The sequence below is a fragment of the Ursus americanus genome, chromosome X, assembly GCF_024610735.1.
Source record: "Ursus americanus isolate L20-20 chromosome X, mUrsAme1.1.p, whole genome shotgun sequence".
NCBI classification, from domain to species: Eukaryota; Metazoa; Chordata; class Mammalia; order Carnivora; family Ursidae; genus Ursus; species Ursus americanus.
The window spans coordinates 97,487,973-97,507,296 of NC_142164.1; the positions used below are offsets into that span (position 1 = coordinate 97,487,973).

Below are 19,324 nucleotides of genomic sequence, written 5' to 3' on the forward strand. Positions count from 1 at the left end.
ATGGCAAAAAAAGTGATTTTAAAAGTTTTTTTTTTATAATAAGGAACTTTTACCCCCATTCATACTCAGTGTACCCCAATATGCTTAGTAGCCAATCTAACATCGTAGCATTTGCTATTTTACTTGGTTTCTGAACTTAAGAATAAACAGAAAAGCAAACTCTCTCTCCTTTCCATGGTATACCACTAAATTTACATTTTAAAAACTATTTTAAGTAATCTCTATACCCAACGTGGCACTGGAACCCACGATCGCAAGATCAAGAGTCGCGTGTGCTCTACCAACTGAGCCAGCCGGATGCCCCTAAATTTTCATTTTTTAAACATACCCTCAGCATTGATCTGGGGTTCAAACCGCTCCATTGTGACTGCTGATAGATCCTCGGGTTCGAGACTCCAAACGCCAACTCCTTCTGCAGCCCCTGCTGCCATGGCAGCTCCCAGGGCAGTTGTTTCGGGCATCGAGGGCTTCACTGAGGGAAGATGGCGACATCAACATCTTTGCAGTTACATATGCCTAAAATACCAGTTCTTCCCTAAGAAATATTACTCTCGAAAGGTAAAGGAATGAAGGCTTACTGACCTACTGGGATATACAGAATGTCTGCTTGCAGCTGCATAAGAATTTTGTTGTTGGTCATTCCTCCATCTACCTGCAAATGACTGAGTGGAATTCCACAGTCGCGGTTCATGGCATCCAAAATCTTAAATAAACCAACGCAATGAACGTAATTCAACTACTATTCCATAGTGACATCTCTGAAAATGGCAGTCTTCTACTCAAACACCCTCAGGAGCTTCCCAAAGCCTACAGAATCGAATTCAGATTTCTTATTCTCATCTTCCAAGCCTTCCTTCATGCAGTCACGCCAACCTTTCGTCTCACTACCCTTCTGCCCGCACCCATAGAGCCAGCCATGCCAAACACCCCAATTTTGCACGCTGGTTTCCTGCCTTGATGCCTGTGTTTGTGCTATTTATTTCCTTCACCTAACATGCTCTACTCAACATCCCCCTAACTGTAAAACACCCAGTGCCTGGCAGATGACAGGAACTCAGAACGTAATGACAGCTAAGAAAAAGAGGAGAAACTTGTGTTTATTAGAAGAGAGCTTAGGCAGGCTTAATTTTTGATGAGGTATTTAATAATGAAGTATTTAATAAATTTTCAGCATTAATACATCATTTGTTTGAAAGTGATAAAAGTGGATGAAGTACAAGAAAAAAAAGCCATTATTATTACCTCCCGGGTTTGGAAACAAACAGCTTCTAATGCAGCAAAAGCAATATGGCATTTATTGGTGAACTGAGTGAGCCCACAGATGATCCTAAAACACACAGGAAGATTTTTCAGATTAGAGTGGAGTACACGAGTCATCAATCTGAAATGCTGTGAATGTGAAAAGGCTGACTTTAGTAGATGGAGAGGATCAGGGGAAAAATGCACATTAAAAAACTGGACATTCACTGAACAGCTTGGAAAGTCCTTATGGTCCACGATCCGCATCCACATAGGAAAAAGTCCCGAATCCAAGTGAACAGATGACAATCAGGCAACACCAAATCAGAATTCACCTAGACGATGTCCCCTGGGTACGTAAATGGCAGATGCCTTGAGATAAAAGAGCATAACACCAACACGGATGTGGCGGGCTTACTGTCAGATAATTTATAATTTCTTGCCATTTAAAGGTTCTGAAATGAGTACTCTCCTAACAGAAAAGGTTTCCTCAACACTTTAAAATCATTTGAAAATGGATAGGAAACTAGTAACTCATAAGTTACTAGCTCATTTAGTACATAAATCAAGCCCCGTAAAAGCATACCTCATATTGACTTCTTACCCTCTCGCACTGGGCTCCCAGTAAGGTGCGTATAACCCTGAAAACGCGGGGACGAAATAGCAGCCATAAGAAGTACCTACTTCTTTAGCAAGTTTTTCTAATATTAAAAAAAGAGAGAGAAACAAAAATCACTCTAAAATATTCTATTACTTTAGTCAATAAATATATCTGTATAAAAAATTAGGACACGGCTTTTGATTTCTCACTCACTAGTAGAGCAAACGTTCCTACTTAAAGATGTAAGCTAGGAGCGACAGAAACAGACTGCCCCACATGGAACACCTCCCACTACAATGTGACCCAGGCCAAGATGTAAAGGAACTGGATAGGTTTCGTTAAGATATTTTAACTCATTTCCACTATTTCTAAGGTCATTGACTACGAGATGAAAAAGTAGCCTTCAGCGTGGCCCCAGTAAGAAATGTGTTTCCAATTGTCTCACCTTCAGGCTGAAGTAAACAAGTAGAGGAAAGGGGGCCTAGATGAGTTCAAAAACAACCATCCGCACTGAAAATAGCCATAGTAATAGTTAAATGATAGGCACTGGGGTTTGAATGCTCACTCCAATCTAAGAGTTAAAGTTCTTTCTCATCATCAGACAAATGTAACTGGACTACTTTACTTGCAGATTTTCTGGCCATCTTTGCTCTTCCATTTTATGCTTGGGTCATTTTTACGCCCTCCCTTGCCAGTTTGTTAATAGCCACCACTAATGATGTCAATTTGTTGTTTTACAAATGTTCACAAAATAGTCTTTTATGTATAAATCCAACTCGTAAGAGGAATCCATACCATTTAATGTCACATATGGCTCAAAGTACAAGTATTAACAGACTGCAAAGGTAAAATATTAAAAATTTTCATTCTTTAGATTCTAATGCTTTGTTAGAACATACTCACCAATTTCCTCTGAGGTTTTTATAATTCCAAGATTGTCTCTTAGCCAGCGAATAACAGCACCAGCTATAGCTACAGAACCCTACGAAAGAAAAGGAAGCCCAGAGGGAATATACGTTATCACTATAAAAAGATTTTATTGAGCATTTCTCAAGGTATGACACTCCAAGATGGATACAATTTTAAAATGCCAACTTTGGGGCTTTAACAAATATCATAAAGGAGGTCTAATACAAACATAGTTTTATATAAGTCTTTAGAGAAGTTTTCTCATGAGTCAGGCCAAGAAGTGAGCCCTCCAGCACACCCCGGGCCTGTATAATCTGTTGTTCTATGGACTGGACCGAACCATGAGGTAGATTATCGCCCAGAAAGCATTCCCGCCTTATCCACCGAGTTATCAGGAGAGGCCACATTAAAGGTTTTTTTCAAAACCATTTCCTGTATCTAACAGTATATTAAATCAAGCAACAGCAACAAAAAAGTTAGCGAAGAAGCTAACTACAAATTACTCAACAAAATCACCAAGGGATGGGGAGGCGGGGGAGGAAGCTGTGGCAATAAGGAAGAAAAACACACACTTTGGAGTCGGATGAACAGGCGTTGAGTCCAAGTTCTAGTTTTTTTTTTTTTTTTTAAGATCTTATTTATTTGACAGAGATAGAGACAGCCAGCGAGAGAGGGAACACAAGCAGGGGGAGTGGGAGAGGAAGAAGCAGGCTCATAGCGGAGGAGCCTGATGTGGGGCTCGATCCCATAGCGCTGGGATCACGCCCTGGGCCGAAGGCAGACGCTTAACGACTGTGCCACCCAGGCGCCCCCCAAGTTCTAGTTCTTAACTGCTGTGTGATCTTAGGCTGATTAGTTAGGCTTAGTGACCTCCGTCTCATGACCTATAAAACGGCGGTGACTATCACCTTAAACTACTGTGAGGCTTGATATGAGCATGGAGGGGAAGGTTATTACTGAATGTAAATATTAGTTTCATGAATTTTTTATGTGTTAAAAAAGTATATCCAAATTCCACTGACTGATGAATGGACAAATAAATACAGTATATCCACACAAGGGAATATTATTTGGTCACAAGAAGGAAGGAAGTTCTGCTATAACGTGAACCTTGAAAATATTATGCTAAGTGAAAGGAGCCAGTCACAAAAGACCGTAACGTGCACGATTCCATTTATAGGAAATGTCCACAGTAAGCATATCCATAGAGACAAAAAGTAGACGACTGGTTGCTTAGGGTTGGGGTGGCGTGGTTATTCTTTGGGGTGATGAAAATGTTCTAATGTTTGACTGTGGTGATGGTTGCCTGACCCTGTGTATACTGAAAACCACTGAACTGTATACTTTCAAAGGGCGAATCATGCGATATGTGAATTATAGCTCAATAAAGCTATTATAAAAAGATCCTGGGGGGGGGGGAAGTACCAGCACAAACCATCAGGAATTTCAAAAAAAGTTTTTTGGTTCTGATGTTTTATTCATATAGATTATTAATGTAACAATTACTTCCACAGAGTCACCCCAAACAAAAACATCGGGTGATATTAATTGCAGAAAGCAGAATGGTTTTTTTATGTGTTGCCTACCTCCCTGCCTCTAATTCAATTAACTGAATTACAAATGGTGACCCCTTCTTGCTGTCAATTTCCAGGATATAAACAAACTGGACGTGGAATATGATGATTCACTCTACCATTCACAGCTTCTATGAGAACAAGTCACTATATGTTACTGCAAAGCTACAGACTACCACAATTATTCTCTTTATATCTATATAGAATATAGCTATTCTCTTTTTAGCTATAAAAAATTACTGAGGAAGAGATCTGACATCGCTGGGCAAATTTTTTTTTTTTAAAGATTTTATTTATTTATTTGACAGAGAGAGACAGTGAGAGAGGGAACACAAGCAGAGGGAGTGGGAGAGGGAGAAGCAGACTTCGTGCCGAGCAGGGAGCCCAATGCAGGGCTTGATCCCAGGACTCTGGGATCATGACCTGAGCTGAAGGCAGACGCTTAACGACTGAGCCACCCAGGCGCCCCTCGCTAGGCAAATTTTCACCAGGCTTTAAATGGGAAAAAACCAATTCAACAAATACCTTGAAGAGACTCTAACCCACTGTCTCTTTCTGGAGAAGTTTTCAATACACTTCCTAACTTTGATATGTTATATATTTAGGTACTTAGTGGAACCATCAAGGAAACCTAAAGACTTTAGAATTTTACTCTCAAATTTCCTTTCGAAGCAAACAATTCAGAGATGGTAGCTGCTAAAAACAAGTAAATGTGTAAGATTTTCTAGACCAGCACTGTTCAGTAGAAATATAATGTTAGCCACATATGTAATTTAACTTTTGTAGCTATCATATTAAAAAAGTAAAATGAGACAGGTTAAATTAACTGTAATATACTGTGTTTACCCCAATATATTAAAAATACTATCACTGCAACATGTAATCAATATAAAAATTATTGAGGTATTTGATTTTTTGGTACTAAGTCTTTGAAATCAGGAATATATTTTACACTTACAGCACATCTCAATTTGGACTAGCCACATGTTCCTAGTGGCTTACCATATTGGACAGCACAATTCTAGATCTAATTCAAGAAACAGGTGTCCCTTTCTCTTTATACTCTCAAAAGACACTGGGCCTAAATTGCATCTAACCAAGAAACGCAAATATTTTCAGTATTTTTAGGTGAGTAAACTAATGAACTTCAAACAGCTGCTGGGGTGGAAGTCTAGCGGAATGGTTTTGTGGTTATCAGCTAGTGGAACTTTATACTTTGGGAAACCGAATGCCGATGAACCTCATTTCCATTGAAAAGGCAGCATGCTATAGGCTTAGATTTTTTTTTTTTTTTTGGAGAGGAAGCAATATTGTTTTAGCAAAAGGAATATCAAGGTTTATTTTTTATTATTTTATTTTATTTATTTGACAGAGAGAGAGACAGCCAGTGAGAGAGGGAACACAAGTAGTGGGAGTGGGAGAGGAAGAAGCAGGCTCCCAGTGGAGGAGCCTGATGTGGGGCTCGATCCTGGAACACCAGGATCACGCTCTGAGCCAAAGGCAGACACTTACGACTGAGCCACCCAGGCGCCCCAGGAATATCAAGGTTTTGATGAAAAGTAAGTGGTCATGAGCCAGAGGGCACTACTTAGATTGAAACAAAAGAAAAAAAAATACAAAACCACTCTTAAGGCTCCAGAAAAAAATTATTTTAAATTTGGTCATCAGAAGTATATAGGAGTGTTTGGTTTTAAGTGAAAAAATAAATTCAATGTAAGAAAATAAAAGGTAGATTAAAAACACTTATCTGAAATAAGAATATTATTTTGGCACCTGGACATAACACATGGTTTTTAGCCTTCTAAAAAATTAATAAAAATGAAAGAAACCTCCAAATTCACAAAGATGTGGTCTTCTGAATTCAGAGGCAGGGGATAAAGTGGAAGATGGTATAATACTTTCAAGACAGGCAGGAAAAACAGTACAGGAACAGAAACCTAAAATGATAGAAGGTGACGGTCTACTTGCTATTAAATAAGTTATTGTCAGTTATATCCTAAATATAAAGATCCAATACTTTAGTGTATTGTCTACAAATATGAATGAACTCTCATTCGAAGGCATGACCTATGAGAAAGGTGCATGCAAGCTGAATAGTTTTACTCTAAGAAAGACATAACAGAAATGAGAAGGTATAAAGAAAAATAAATGAGATGACGAACAGGACAAGAAGAATAAATCATTTAAAAACTAGGGGCGCCTGGGTGGCTCAGTCGGTTAAGCATCTGCCTTTAGCTCAGGTCATGATCTGAAGGTTCGTGGGATCAGGCACACATCAGGCTCCCTGCTCAGCGGGGAGTCTGCTTATTCCTCTCCATCTGCCCCTTCCCACCCCGCTCGTGTTCTCTCTCTCTCTCTCTCTCAAATAAATAAATAAAATCTAAAAAAAAAAACCCAACTAAATACATAGTCTGGAAAGTGGAAGGCTAAGAAACAGGCTATGGGAAGAGCAGATTAAAAATAATGAAGTAGGGGGCACCTGGGTGGCTCAGTTGGTTACACATCTGTCTTCAGCTCAGGTCATGATTCCAGGGTCCTGGGATCGAGTCCCACATTGGGCTCCTTGCTCAGCCGGGAGCCTGCTTCTTTCCCTCTGCCTGCTGCTCCCCCTACGTGTGTGCCCTCTCTCTCGCACAAAAATAAAAATCTTTAAAAAATAATAATAAAAAAAGATTCTCTCTCTCCCTCTCCCTCTGCCCCTCCCCCCACCCCTGCTTGTGCTTGTGCACGCTCTCTCTCTAAAAATAAATAAGTAACAAATAAATAGGGGCACCTGGGTGGCTCAGTCGTTAAGCGTCTGCCTTCGGCTCAGGTCATGATTCCAGGACCCTGGGATTGAGCCTTGCATCAGGCTCCCTGCTCGGTGGGAAACCTGCTTCTCCCTCTCCCACTCCCCCTGCTGATGTTCCCTCTCTCACTTTGTCTCTCTCTGTCCAATAAATAACTAAAATCTTTAAAAAACAAAAACAAATAAATAAATGATAAAGTCGATCTGATGTAATATCATAGCAGGCAAATATACTTTTCCTCGAGAGCTTCTTGCCATGAACAGTCTCCATATAAAGGAGATAATTCAGGATTGGGGTAGTTGTATATCAAAGGCAGTTATGGTTAAAATCAGTGGGTATGGAGAAAAATTATGTAAAATTAAGATTATCCTTAAATTGCTTAAAATCATCCATTAGGCACGGTAAATATAGGTTTGTGTATATGACAGTAATATGTATCTCTGTATATAATTTATACTGTACTTAATTTGTATAAGATTATGAATGCAAAATCTAACTCCATAGCATTTTTAATTGCATAGGAGAACAGAAACCTAGAGTTAAATTGAGGAGCATGATTTTTAAAATGTAATCTATATTGTTAATACTTCAGTAATAAGGGAATTAAGATAAAAAGCATTTACTGCTCAGAAAGTATACTTTCCAAGAAGGTATATTACAAAAGTCCATGAACCACGTTTACAGGCTGTGGCAGACAGATTCTTAATGAAGGTGGCCTCCATTGGTGCCCACCCCTGGTGTTCATGCCTGTGTGGGAGCCTCTCTCCTTGAGCACGGTGGGACTCAGGACTTGCTTCCAAGCAACAGCACGTGTCAAGGTGATGGGAGGCACGTGATGAAGTATACGTGATCAAGCTCTATAAGATTATCATGGCTGTTGTCTGGACTCTCTCCCTTCCTTGCTGGCTTTGAGAAAGCAGAGGGGTCCTCTGCTGGGGTCTTCATGTGAGAAGAAACTACAGGTGGCCTCTAGGAACTGAGGGCAGCCTCTGAGCTGACAACTACCAAGGAACTGAAGACCACAGTGCTACTACCACGAGGAACTGAATTCAGTCAATAATCTGCGTGAGTGGGCCCGGAAGGAGGCAGAGCGTTGGATGAGACCAGAGCCTTAGCCAACACCTCAACTGCAGCCTTGTGACATAAGTGGTTGTACGCCACTTATATTTGTGGTAAAACTGTTATATAGCAATAGATAACTAACACATAGGCTTATACCAAAAATGGAATATCTGGCTTAAGAAGGATGAAAAACTCAGGGTGCCTGTGGCTCAGTCAGTTACACATCTGTCTTCGGCTCAGGTCATGATCCCAGGGTCCTGGGATCGAGTCCTGTGTTGGGCTCCCTGCTCAGCGGGGAGTCTCGCTCTCCCTCTACCCCTTCCCCCTGCTCATGCTCTCTTTCTCTCTCCCTCACTCTCTAATAAACAAAATCTTTTAAAAAAAGGATGAAAAACTCTAAAAAGGAAATCTCAATGCTATAATGATAAATCATATCAAAGAAGAGATGGGGGAAGAGACTTTTAAAGAAACCAAGAGGGCCTATACAGAAGCCCTTTTTGAAACTCACATTTAAAAAGACAAAAATGGCATAAGATCTGGTATGCAGACAATATTTCCTGAGTATCTAGTCCACGCGAGCCTGCTGCAACAGAGTGATGAAGCAGACAGACAAGTACCATGGCCTCAGGGAACTTGCATCTCAGTGACACAGTACAGAACGTGGAAGTCTCAAATCCTAAGTAATCTCGACTTCATAAATATTAAAGGCCCCCAAAGGATTTCTGTTTTGTGAAATAATATTTAGAAAAAGATAAACAACAGAAGGGAGAAGCACAGCTTAAGGAAGATGGTGTCCTATTAACAGATGGCAGAGAAAAGGCAGACCTACTCAACTGCTCTATTTTGCTTCAACCTCTTACACCACTAAGAAAAAGTGGGGGCATCTGGCTGGCTCAGTTGGTAGAGCGTGCAACTCTTGATCTCCAGGTTGTGAGTTCGAGCCCCACATTGGGTGTAGAGACCACTTAAAAATAAAAAAAAAAATCTTTAAAGAAAAAAAGGAAAATTTCCTAGCGAAAGAGTGGGACAAATTGAAGCAATTTAATAGGAGTTTAAAGTCTTAGAGCAGGACGTCTGGGTGGCTCAGTTGGTTAAGCGTCTGCCTTCGGCTCAGGTCATGGTCCCAGGGTCCTGGGATTGAGTCCTGCATTGGGCTCCCTGCTCAGTGGGGAGTCTGCTTGTCCCTCTGCCTGTTGCTCCCTCTGCTTGTGCTCTCTCTCTGACAAATAAATAAAATCTTAAAAAAATAAAGTCTTAGAACAACTCAAGGATCATGTGTTCCAATTCCTTTTTACTGATACTGAAAATAGGAACCTAGAGAGGTTGACATATCAGGCCCAGAGGAATCACATGCCAGGGAGAAGAAAGGGAAAAAAAATTCTCTTGGTGATGTCTACATCAGAAATGGTGAGTTTGCACTTTAAAAATCCCCTCCCTCCGCTCTAGACACAGAGGCTAACAGGGTAAAATGTAAAAAGGGAACACCTAAACAACACATGCTGACTCAAATGCCGAGCCGGGTCGAGGCGGCCAGAAGCAGAAACGCACAACTGAGCAGGGCTTGAGACCACAAGCATAGGGGGTTCTGCTTCGGTTTTCTGTAGGCGTCAGGAAGCAGGAGTGGGGGCCAGAAACCGGCTCCTCCAGAGGAAAGGGGTCCAAAGTGGCTTGCGTAAGACAAGGAGGAGAATCAGCTTCAATGCTTGAAGCCAGGGGCTAGGTGGCGCTCTCCTGCTTGTGTACAGAGAACTATTTGCTGACAAAGGCCTCGGCTTAATAGAAGATGAGACCGGAAGTAAAAATTCCAAAACACGCGAAGAAATTTATTATCACGAAATCAGCCCACAAAACTTAAGAACCGGAAGAGAATTCACTCCACTCTGACAAGGACTCTAAAATAAGTCACTGCTGGAAGAATTCAAGAGATAAATTAAGGCATGATTTCCATTAAAAAAAAAGCCATGAAATCATTAATCAAAAGAAAAGAGAAATAAAACAAGATCAGGTGGATATGAACAAACAACCAGTTAAAACTGGTGGAAATGAAGTTACTTAAATGAAATTTAAGAGTGTAATAGGGGAGATCGACTCTAGAAGAGACAAGAGGAGGAGACGACTGTAGTGGACAGCGTAGCTTGCTGCCTCCACTGTGAAAAACGGTTTGCGTCATCCACTCAAAGGGAAGATACACATAATCTACCGCCTGCAAATTCTACTCCTACAGCAAGATGTATACAGGAGAGGTATACAAAAATGTTCATAGCAACATTTTCTATCAGAGACGAAAAGAGAAAACTAAAAGCTCATCAACAGTTGGACAAATACAAACCGTGGCATTTTCATATGGTGATGAAAAGGAATGACGTCAAAGCTCTACGTAACAACATGGAGAAACCTCACAGATGTGATGTTTCGTGAGAGAAGCCACATCAAAAATACATACTGTATGACTCAGTCTCTCTCACTTTCTCTTTTCTATTTTTAATATACGAAGTATTAAAAACATGTAAAACTCGACTCTGGTATTGAGGGTTGCACATATTTTTTAATAAAGATTTTATTTGAAACAGAGCACGCGTGCAAGTGGGGGGAGGGGGGAGGGAGAGGGAGAAGCAGACTCCCCACTGAGCAGGGAGTCCAACTCCGGGCTCAATGAGGGGCTCAGTCCCAGGACCCTGAGATCATGACCTGAGCCGAAGGCAGGTACTTAACCAACTGAGCCACCCAGGTGTCCTGAGGGTTGTACATATTAAGTGTTGGAACTATAAAGAAAAGTAAGGAAGTGATTATAATAAAAGTCAGGGCACTGGTGACCTTAGGGGAGAGAGAGAGGCTGTGAGTGGGAGGGGCACACAGGTTCCTGGCCACTGGCAGTATTCTGTGTCCTGCCCTGGGTAGCGGATACATGGGTCTTCCCTTTATAATCATTTGTCAAGCTGTACATTGATATTTTATGCATCTTTCTGTATGTGTTTTATATTTCACAATAAAAAAGTTTTGTTTTGCTTTGTTTGTTTTAAAAAAGAGAATTTGGAATGTAAGGTATAGGTAGGGAGGAACTAGCCAGGAATGCAGCACAGAGAAGGGGATGAAAAATACAGAAAAGAACAGTTTAGAGTCGGAGACATGGGTTGAAAGGTTCCAATATCCACACAATAGCTATTGCAAAAGAGGCTGGAGGTAATGGTAGAACAGCATTAAAGAGAGAACTGCTGAGGATTTTCTAGAATTGAAGGCAGATGTCTATCCAATTTATCTAACAGGATAAGTAAAATCAAATCTAAACCCAGGCACATCATAGTAAAGTGTAGAACATCAGTGATAGGAACATGTTAAATACCCCTCATCCCCAGAAAATAAGCCAGGTTATCTGTAAGAGAAACCACATTTAGATCAGAGGTCTCATTAGCATAAAAATGGCCTGAAGGGATATACGAGAAACAAAGGGTTTCACTTAAGATTTTATACCCACCCCAGAGAGAGGGCAAAATAAAGACAAACCTAAAAGGAACAAGCTTACCACCCAAGGCTCTTATAAGAGAACCACAAAAGGATTCCCCTCTGCAAGAAAAAAATGGGGGGAGGGCCATAAAAGGTTTGACCTCAAAGAAATGATACTGGACACAAAAAATGATAAAATAAGCCATTAAGTATGGTTTACTATCTACTGATAAGAAAATACAACTAATTATTGCCTGCTTAAGAAAAAGGGGAGGGGCACCTGGGTGGCTCAGGTGGTTAGGCGTCTTGGGCTGAGACTCCTATCTCAGCATTGAGTTTGAGCCCTGCGTGCCTGGCGCTGGGCAAGGAGCCTACTTAAAAAAAAAGAAGAAGAAAAAGGGGAAACAAAAACTAAACTCAATGACAGGATTGCTGGTGGAGGTGCCAGAGGAAAAGCATTTGAGGTCATCATCATGGGTGGGACATTCAAATTACTAAACAACTCTGAACACTGCTAAGAAAATATATAATTAAATAATACACTTTTTAAAAGTAGGCTCCACACCCAATGTGGGGCTTGAACTCATGACCCTGAGATGGAGTTGGACTGAGCCACCCAGGCACCCTATGGTTAAAATAATATCTTCAAAATTTAAAGGTACCCAGAAAAGAAAAGAAACCCAAAACAACAACAACAACAACAACAGGAAATGCATGATGTTGCTTCCAAATCAGCAGAGGGATAATGCACGATTAAAAGACTTAAGATGTACAGCTAGAGTTTCAGTTTTTAAAAAATGGAAAGTCTATTTTTCTACCTCAGATTGCCAACCCTAACAATCTGCCAAATTAAAGAAATGATTATTAAATATACACTTTGTAAGCACTTACAAAAAATGGAAGTTGTGTGACCAAGTGGGATTAGCAGGAATCTGAGAAAAAGTTTTACCAATCAATGTAGCTTCATGCTTTGCCCTCTTTTTTTGGTTTGGTTCAATTTTTTTACATGTCTGTTAATTGAAACAAAAAGTGAGAAGATGCAGGAAAAAAAGAAAAAATCCTATCTACTACTGTGAATGTGTGTGTGTGCGCATGTATGTAAGTGTGTATGTTGTGGCTCACGTAGGCTGCTAGCTTAGCAGAAGGCACATATCCGGGATGCACTGAAAAAACTGGACTTGGGAGAATGAAGATGGCAGAGGGTTGGCCAGGGGTCTAGATTTTGATGTCCAATAACCTGAATTTTTATCCTGGATCTGCTACTAACTAGCTGTCAAAAGTGATCATGGCCAAGTGACTCCAATTTCACTTCCTACTCTCAAATGCCTTGTGAGGACATAGCGAAGCCTGTTGTCTGTCAGTCTAATCTACTGTCCCTCTCAGCTTTAAAATTCTCTGAATCTTTTAAAAAACTACATGAACTGAAACAAAATCTTAAAGCATATGTTTGTGAAGTTTCCAGATGATGCAAAACTGGAAAAGTAACAGAGTAAAGAGTGAAAAAGAATCTAGACTGTGTCACTGTAGGCTGAAACCACTATCATGAAATTTGACAGGAAGAAGCAAAGACCTGAATATAGATTAACAAAAGATCTGCAGGGGCATCTGGCTGGCTCAGTTGGTAAAGAATGTGACCCTTGATCTCGGGGTTATGAGTTCAAGCCCCAGCTTGAGTGTAGAGATTACTTAAGAGGAAAAAAAAAAAAAAAAGATCTGCAGAAATACAGAATGGAGAGGATGTGGCATGACAGTGAGTCATTTGAAAAAGAGCCAGATATTTTAACACCTGCTCCGGGAGCCCATGAAATGGTGGGGTTATTAGACTAAATTAATGAACTCTCAAGCTAGAGTAGCAGAAGCAGTGTTTATGGTCAGAGAGGAATAAATCACACTAGTTAGTACAAGTCAGATTACACGTAGAATATTCTGTTCCATTCTGGAAGATTCTGACAAACTGGAATGCATCTAATGAAGGGAGTCCAGAACTAGAAAGCATCCAGAAACCATATGACATCAGGGCACTGGGGAAGTTTATCCTGGAGTAGAAAGACCCAGAAAAAGCAATAGCCACCCCCTAGTATTTGAATGCTCTTGACAGTTGATCCAGGTCTAGTGGTAGAGGTGTTAGTAAGAAGCAGTTTTTGGTGCTATCTTCAAACAGAAGTTGGAGGGCTATTGGTGAAGGAAAGAAGAGAGAAGGCTCTTCGTGTTGGGAGGGAAGTTAAGACTAGGTAAGCCCTATCCCGGAGGCCCTTTCCAGGTCTAAGCCATCTCTAATTCTAAATGACTGACTGTCTCCAGTATAAGGAAAAAAGAGCAGCTTACTCACTTGCTACAGGTAACTTTTAATACATAGTAGATATTCGATGTGCCCAGCTCTGTACTAAGCACTTTCCACAGGGGGAAACTGAGCAGGACAGGGCTTATAGGAATTCAACTTTTGAAAAATGAGATGATACCGTTATTACGCAGACCAAGTGTTTCCCAAACGCTTCTATTAACCATACAGAAGGGGTTGGAGGAGAGAGAGCACAGTGCTTATGTCAGGAGGGGGCAAGAAAAAAATTGAAATAAATTCTTCATGCTCTAGGCAGAGCAACTAACAAAATGTTTGAACTATAAACAGAAGTCTAACACTTGTGACCAAACTATTATCAGATACTTTAGGAAACAAGCCTCAGTAAGCCTTCAGATCAATTGTATATTTGTACATTTCAAGGGAACCATTTAAAATGAACTGTAAAGAGATGCCTTTAAGAAATGTATGGGGGGGATGGGTGAAATGGGTGAAGGGGAGAAGGAGACACAGGCTTCTAGTTATGGAATCAGTAAGTCGCAGGAATAAGAGGCACAGCATAAGGAATACGGTTAATGACACTATAATAGCGCTGTATGGGACACATGGGAGCTGCACTTGTGGGGAGCAGAGTCGAATGTGTAAGCTTGCTACATCACTAAGCTGTACACCTGAATCTAATGTCACATTGTGTGTCAACTATACTCAACAACAACAACAAAAGAATGTGGGGTGCCTGACTGGCTCAGTCAGTAGAGCATGTGACTTGGGGTTGAGTTTGAACCCCACATTGGGTGTAGAGATTACTTAAAAATCAAATCTTAAAAAAAGAGAATGTATTTGATCTGATAAAAAGAACTCTGCTTCTTTGACCTTACCAATAAAAGTTAGTAATGTTTCTAGTATAAATTCACCATGCCCTACAGACAGACTGGTATATTTCTACTAGAATTTACAAATGTGTTTGAAACAAATACTTCTGCTGAAACATAGCATATATCTCCTCACTTTCTTCCCCACATCAAAATCGGACACAGAATTCATTTTTATGGGGAGACACGTGAAGAGATTTCCTCTGCTTTTGCACCCAGTGGCTCTCTTTGGAACACTGGGGCACTGTAGTTAAAAAACACAGAATTTTCCAGCTAACAGAAATACTTGGAGAGCAAGTCAACCCCTTCATTAAACTTCAGAGATAGAAAATCTTACACTGCCAAGTGGCTACGAGGTGCCACAAGGGACTGGTGAAAGAACCAAGGAGCTCATATACTCAAGATCTCCTGGGAGTCCTGACCCCAGCTCAGTCCCGGGTTCCTTTCACTCAACCAAATGCCAAGAAAAAAACCTGAGATTTTTCAGTTTTCATGATTTTCACTGGCTTTGATTGTTTGCCATACTACTCATATTGATTGAAAAGTACTTACTTCCAATGCATAATACACTGGTTTGTCTCTGCCAAGCTTGTAAGCCACTGTGGTCAGAAGGCCATGCTCAGAAAATACACACTGTAGGAAAGAGAATATTTCAGTAGCCCGGAAAATAAAAAGATAACAAAAGAATATTTTTTAAAGGTAAGATGACCTAGGTACAAAAATAATTCAATAAATATGTAACAATTAAAAAAATAAATATTAACAGTCAAAATTACCAGTATTAAGGACAATACATTTAAACAGTACAAAATGTTTATCCTTTGTTCCAAATTAGATTTGCATTAAGAATCTGACATGGTCCTAGTATAGATATTCCACCAAAAATCAAAAACACATGTAAAAAATACAAAGAACCTAAAATAGTTCTTACTAGGGCCCCTTAAATTTAGTGATTTTCATCATTTTTATAAAGCTCTAAATTAAACCCTAATAAAGATTAAACAAAATCTGCAGAATCATAAGTAACTTAATAGCAAATTATGCTCAAGCATTATTTATATGAAGTTAAAAAAGGCTTTCAATCTTTTAATTGGGAAAACCAACCTTGCGGCCTGTATTACATAGTAAGAAACAGCCTGTTCCATACCTATAGTTGGGGGAAAAATGAACAGTGTGACAATTTTATTAAAAATAAATCATGAAACATCAATAATACAAATCATTTACAGTGATGTACAATAAGTCATTATCTTAAAGTTCTAGAAAAGTTCCAAAAGTTAACAAGCATCACATACTCCTCTTGGAATAACATTTTAAAGACTAAGTCTAGAAGAAAACGTACTTAGTGCAATCCTAATGGAAAACTGCAAGCATGGTATTCAATGCCTAGTCACAGCCCAGGGCTGTTTATAAAATACCACCAAATGACAACAAACTCTAGGTCCAGTCCCCGTGATATTGCTACTAACCCACGTGGAATGAAGCGTTTCACCGACTGGGCCTGGCTGCATAGCTCTATCATTAGTACAATCGTGAGCTGAGAAACCCTGCTATCTTCTGGCATGGAGGGGAGGCTAGGACCAGAGTGAGGGAAAGTGGAGATGGAGCTCGGCAACCGGAGAGGCATAGAGGGGAAAGCTACTTAAAGCCCAGCTTTCCCATTCTCTCTGCAGGCCACGGCATCCTAACAGGTGGGAGAGTCAGAGCGAGAATGGAACATGGCAGCCATGGAAGAACTGAATTTATTTTACCGCAGCCTTGTAAGTTTAAGCTTTGGACTCTGCAACAAGTCTGGCATTTGGACATGAGTGAGTAGTTTTCATGTGTGCCAGGCAGAGGAGTAATCCAAAGTGATACCAGTAAGGGTCACAGGGAAACAGTTCTCTGAGGAGCTGGCTGTGACTGTCACCCCCGGCTCTCTACAAACCGTCCTGCCCTAGCTTGGGATTCCCTCCCCACGGGCCTTGCTGCTGTGCTCTTTGATACTCCAGCAGGTGGGAGAACAGGGAGCCTAGCTCAGGGGCAGGCAGAAGGATCCCAGCAGAAGCCACTACGTGTAAGCACGAAGTCAGCAGGCCCCATCAGGTGGTGTGGGGCAAATAGAAACCGAGGGCAATTTTTTCCAGCAAACATTTTTCCAGGCACTGCTGTTGTGAATAAGAATTAACCCAAGACATCCTATCTCTTTTCACTCAAATATATTCTCTGCCTGTAGACAAACAGCCAACACATTCAGGGAGCACGGGATTAAGGAATACCCACGTTTTTAAAGACACCAGGCAACTAACACTAGGTATAGGTAATAATACATTTACGAATGAAAACACATAAATCACTACGCCCTTTTACTTCCACGATGCTGAAAAAGCTATATATTTTAAGTTAATCTCCTTTAAAAAATATTCTTAAAAATGGATTACCTGTTTCACACTTTTTATTTTATTTTATTTTTTTAAAGATTTTATTTATTTATTCGACAGAGATAGAGACAGCCAGCGAGAGAGGGAACACAAGCAGGGGGAGTGGGAGAGGAAGAAGCAGGCTCATAGTGGAAGAGCCTGATGTGGGGCTCGATCCCATAACGCCGGGATCACGCCCTGAGCCGAAGGCAGACGCTTAACCGCTGTGCCATCCAGGCGCCCCTGTTTCACACTTTTTAAAGGAGAAATCTGTACCAATTTAGCTCCCATATAAATACCCTGCATACCAAAATAGTGGCTTCACGATATAATCCTAGCCTCACTTTCTACCACCGCCCTACCTGAATGTGCTCCACGTGCCCTAAACAAAGTCCTCCATTTCGCTCTTTGCGTATTTGTTCAGTGTTCAGTGCACTCGTCAATATAGCTCCTTCTTTAAAACATCTCGTTATTAATATGATCTTTTGCAATTCTTCTCCCCTTCCTTTGAAACCCAAGAGCAGTATTTCAAAGTTTCTTATGGTACATAAGTTCTGACTTCTCAGATGATTGTCTGTTTGTCTTCTCTCCCCTCAGGAAGAGAAATACAAGCCCAAAGATCTTACGATTTTTTTAAAAAGATTTTATTTATTTATTTGACAGAGATAGAGACAGCCAGCGAGAGAGGGAACACAAGCAGGGGGAGTGGGAGAGGAAGAAGCAGGCTCCCAGCGGAGGAGCCTGACGTGGGGCTCGATCCCACAATGCCGGGATCACGCCCTGAGCCGAAGGCAGATGCTTAACGACTGCGCCACCCAGGCGCCCCAAGATCTTACAATTTTCTATTTCCCTCCTCCAACCTGCAGTGGCTACGGAGGCACTCAGTAAGTCCTCCCCTGCTCACACTCCCTGTTCCAGGACGTGACTGATAATGCTTACGCAGGAAGGGAGTCGAAAGAGGAGGAAAAGACGACAGTTTTATTGGGAACGTCCCAGGTGCTCCACACCGTGTTAGATACTTGACAAATAGAGAGAGCGAGCTCTGATTTACTAGCGCGAGTGTGCCTGGCAGAGGAGGAAAGGCGGAGGGGAAACAGCCTATTTTCCCATCATTTCTCTTGACTCCTGGTGCAGCTGCCTGGAAGCCAGAATTCAAACAGTATGCTTCCAGACCCACACTCGTTCAACTCTCTTGGTCCTAACCTCAGGATATCATGACCTGCAAAGATTTTACATTTCTCCCCTCCTCCCCCCAAAAACCTCTCTCACAGGTGATGTCACACTCTCACCAGAGGACCGCTGACCATGCCAGACCACAAGAACATTTCATTCAAAAGGTTAGACATTCCATTATCCACAAAAGAAGAATTTAATCAACAAGGTTAACACTGCTGAGAGAATTAGGAAATCCTCTAGTGAAGAATAAATATAGATAGTCTTCTGCTTGGTCGATGGGAATCTTTCCTACACAGGGCACAGTAATGTAGAGAGGTTCAGAGCCCCGGCTAAGTCGACTCAGATGGATCTGGGGGCAAAGACTGCTTCTTTCACTTACTAGCTTAACCACTCTGAGCATCTGTTTTCTTATCTGGAAATGGAAGAAATCTTATCACTCTTAGATATGGGGCTTGTTACAGATTCCCCAAGTAGGAGTAGTAAGGAGATAAGATTAGGAAACAAATGCACCTAATCTCTACTTCCATCATTCCTTCTACTGCTTGCTGAAGGAGAAACTCCAGGTAATGGGGAGAAAGCACAATGCCAGCAAAACGGCATTGAAAATCCCACAAAAATATAACTTTACAGTTACAGTGAGAAAGACTAGGGCAGCAAGAGTATGTTGAGAAATACGGTTCATTTTTAAAGTTTTAAATAAAAAAAATTTTTTTAAAGATTTTATTTAATTATTTGAGAGAAAGGAAGATAGCAAGTGAAAGAGAGCACGGGCTGGGGGGGCGGTGGGGTTGAGGGCCAGAGGCACAGGGAGAAACAGATGCCCACTGAGCAGGGAGCCCGATTCCGGGCTCGATCCCAGGACCCTGGGATCATGACTTGAGCCGAAGGCAGATACTTAACCAACTGAGCCACCCAGGGGCCCCCCAAATTTTTTTAAAAAGTAATCTCTACACCCAACCTGGGGCT

General features: G+C 41.0%; 1 protein-coding gene across 5 annotated transcripts in view; it reads right to left on the reverse strand.

Annotated features, from left to right (window-relative positions):
- Nucleotides 1-19,324, reverse strand: part of GK (glycerol kinase) — a 70,551-nt gene that overhangs the window by 8,379 nt on the left and 42,848 nt on the right. For all 5 annotated transcript variants that reach the window (XM_045778900.2, XM_045778902.2, XM_045778901.2 and 2 more), the window contains 7 exons: nucleotides 15,888-15,930; nucleotides 15,336-15,416; nucleotides 2,744-2,822; nucleotides 1,844-1,940; nucleotides 1,243-1,327; nucleotides 583-703; nucleotides 329-472 (listed from right to left, as the gene is read on the reverse strand). In XM_045778900.2, the coding sequence (XP_045634856.1) occupies nucleotides 329-472; nucleotides 583-703; nucleotides 1,243-1,327; nucleotides 1,844-1,940; nucleotides 2,744-2,822; nucleotides 15,336-15,416; nucleotides 15,888-15,930 (650 nt within the window). The remainder of the gene's footprint in view (nucleotides 1-328; nucleotides 473-582; nucleotides 704-1,242; nucleotides 1,328-1,843; nucleotides 1,941-2,743; nucleotides 2,823-15,335; nucleotides 15,417-15,887; nucleotides 15,931-19,324) is intronic.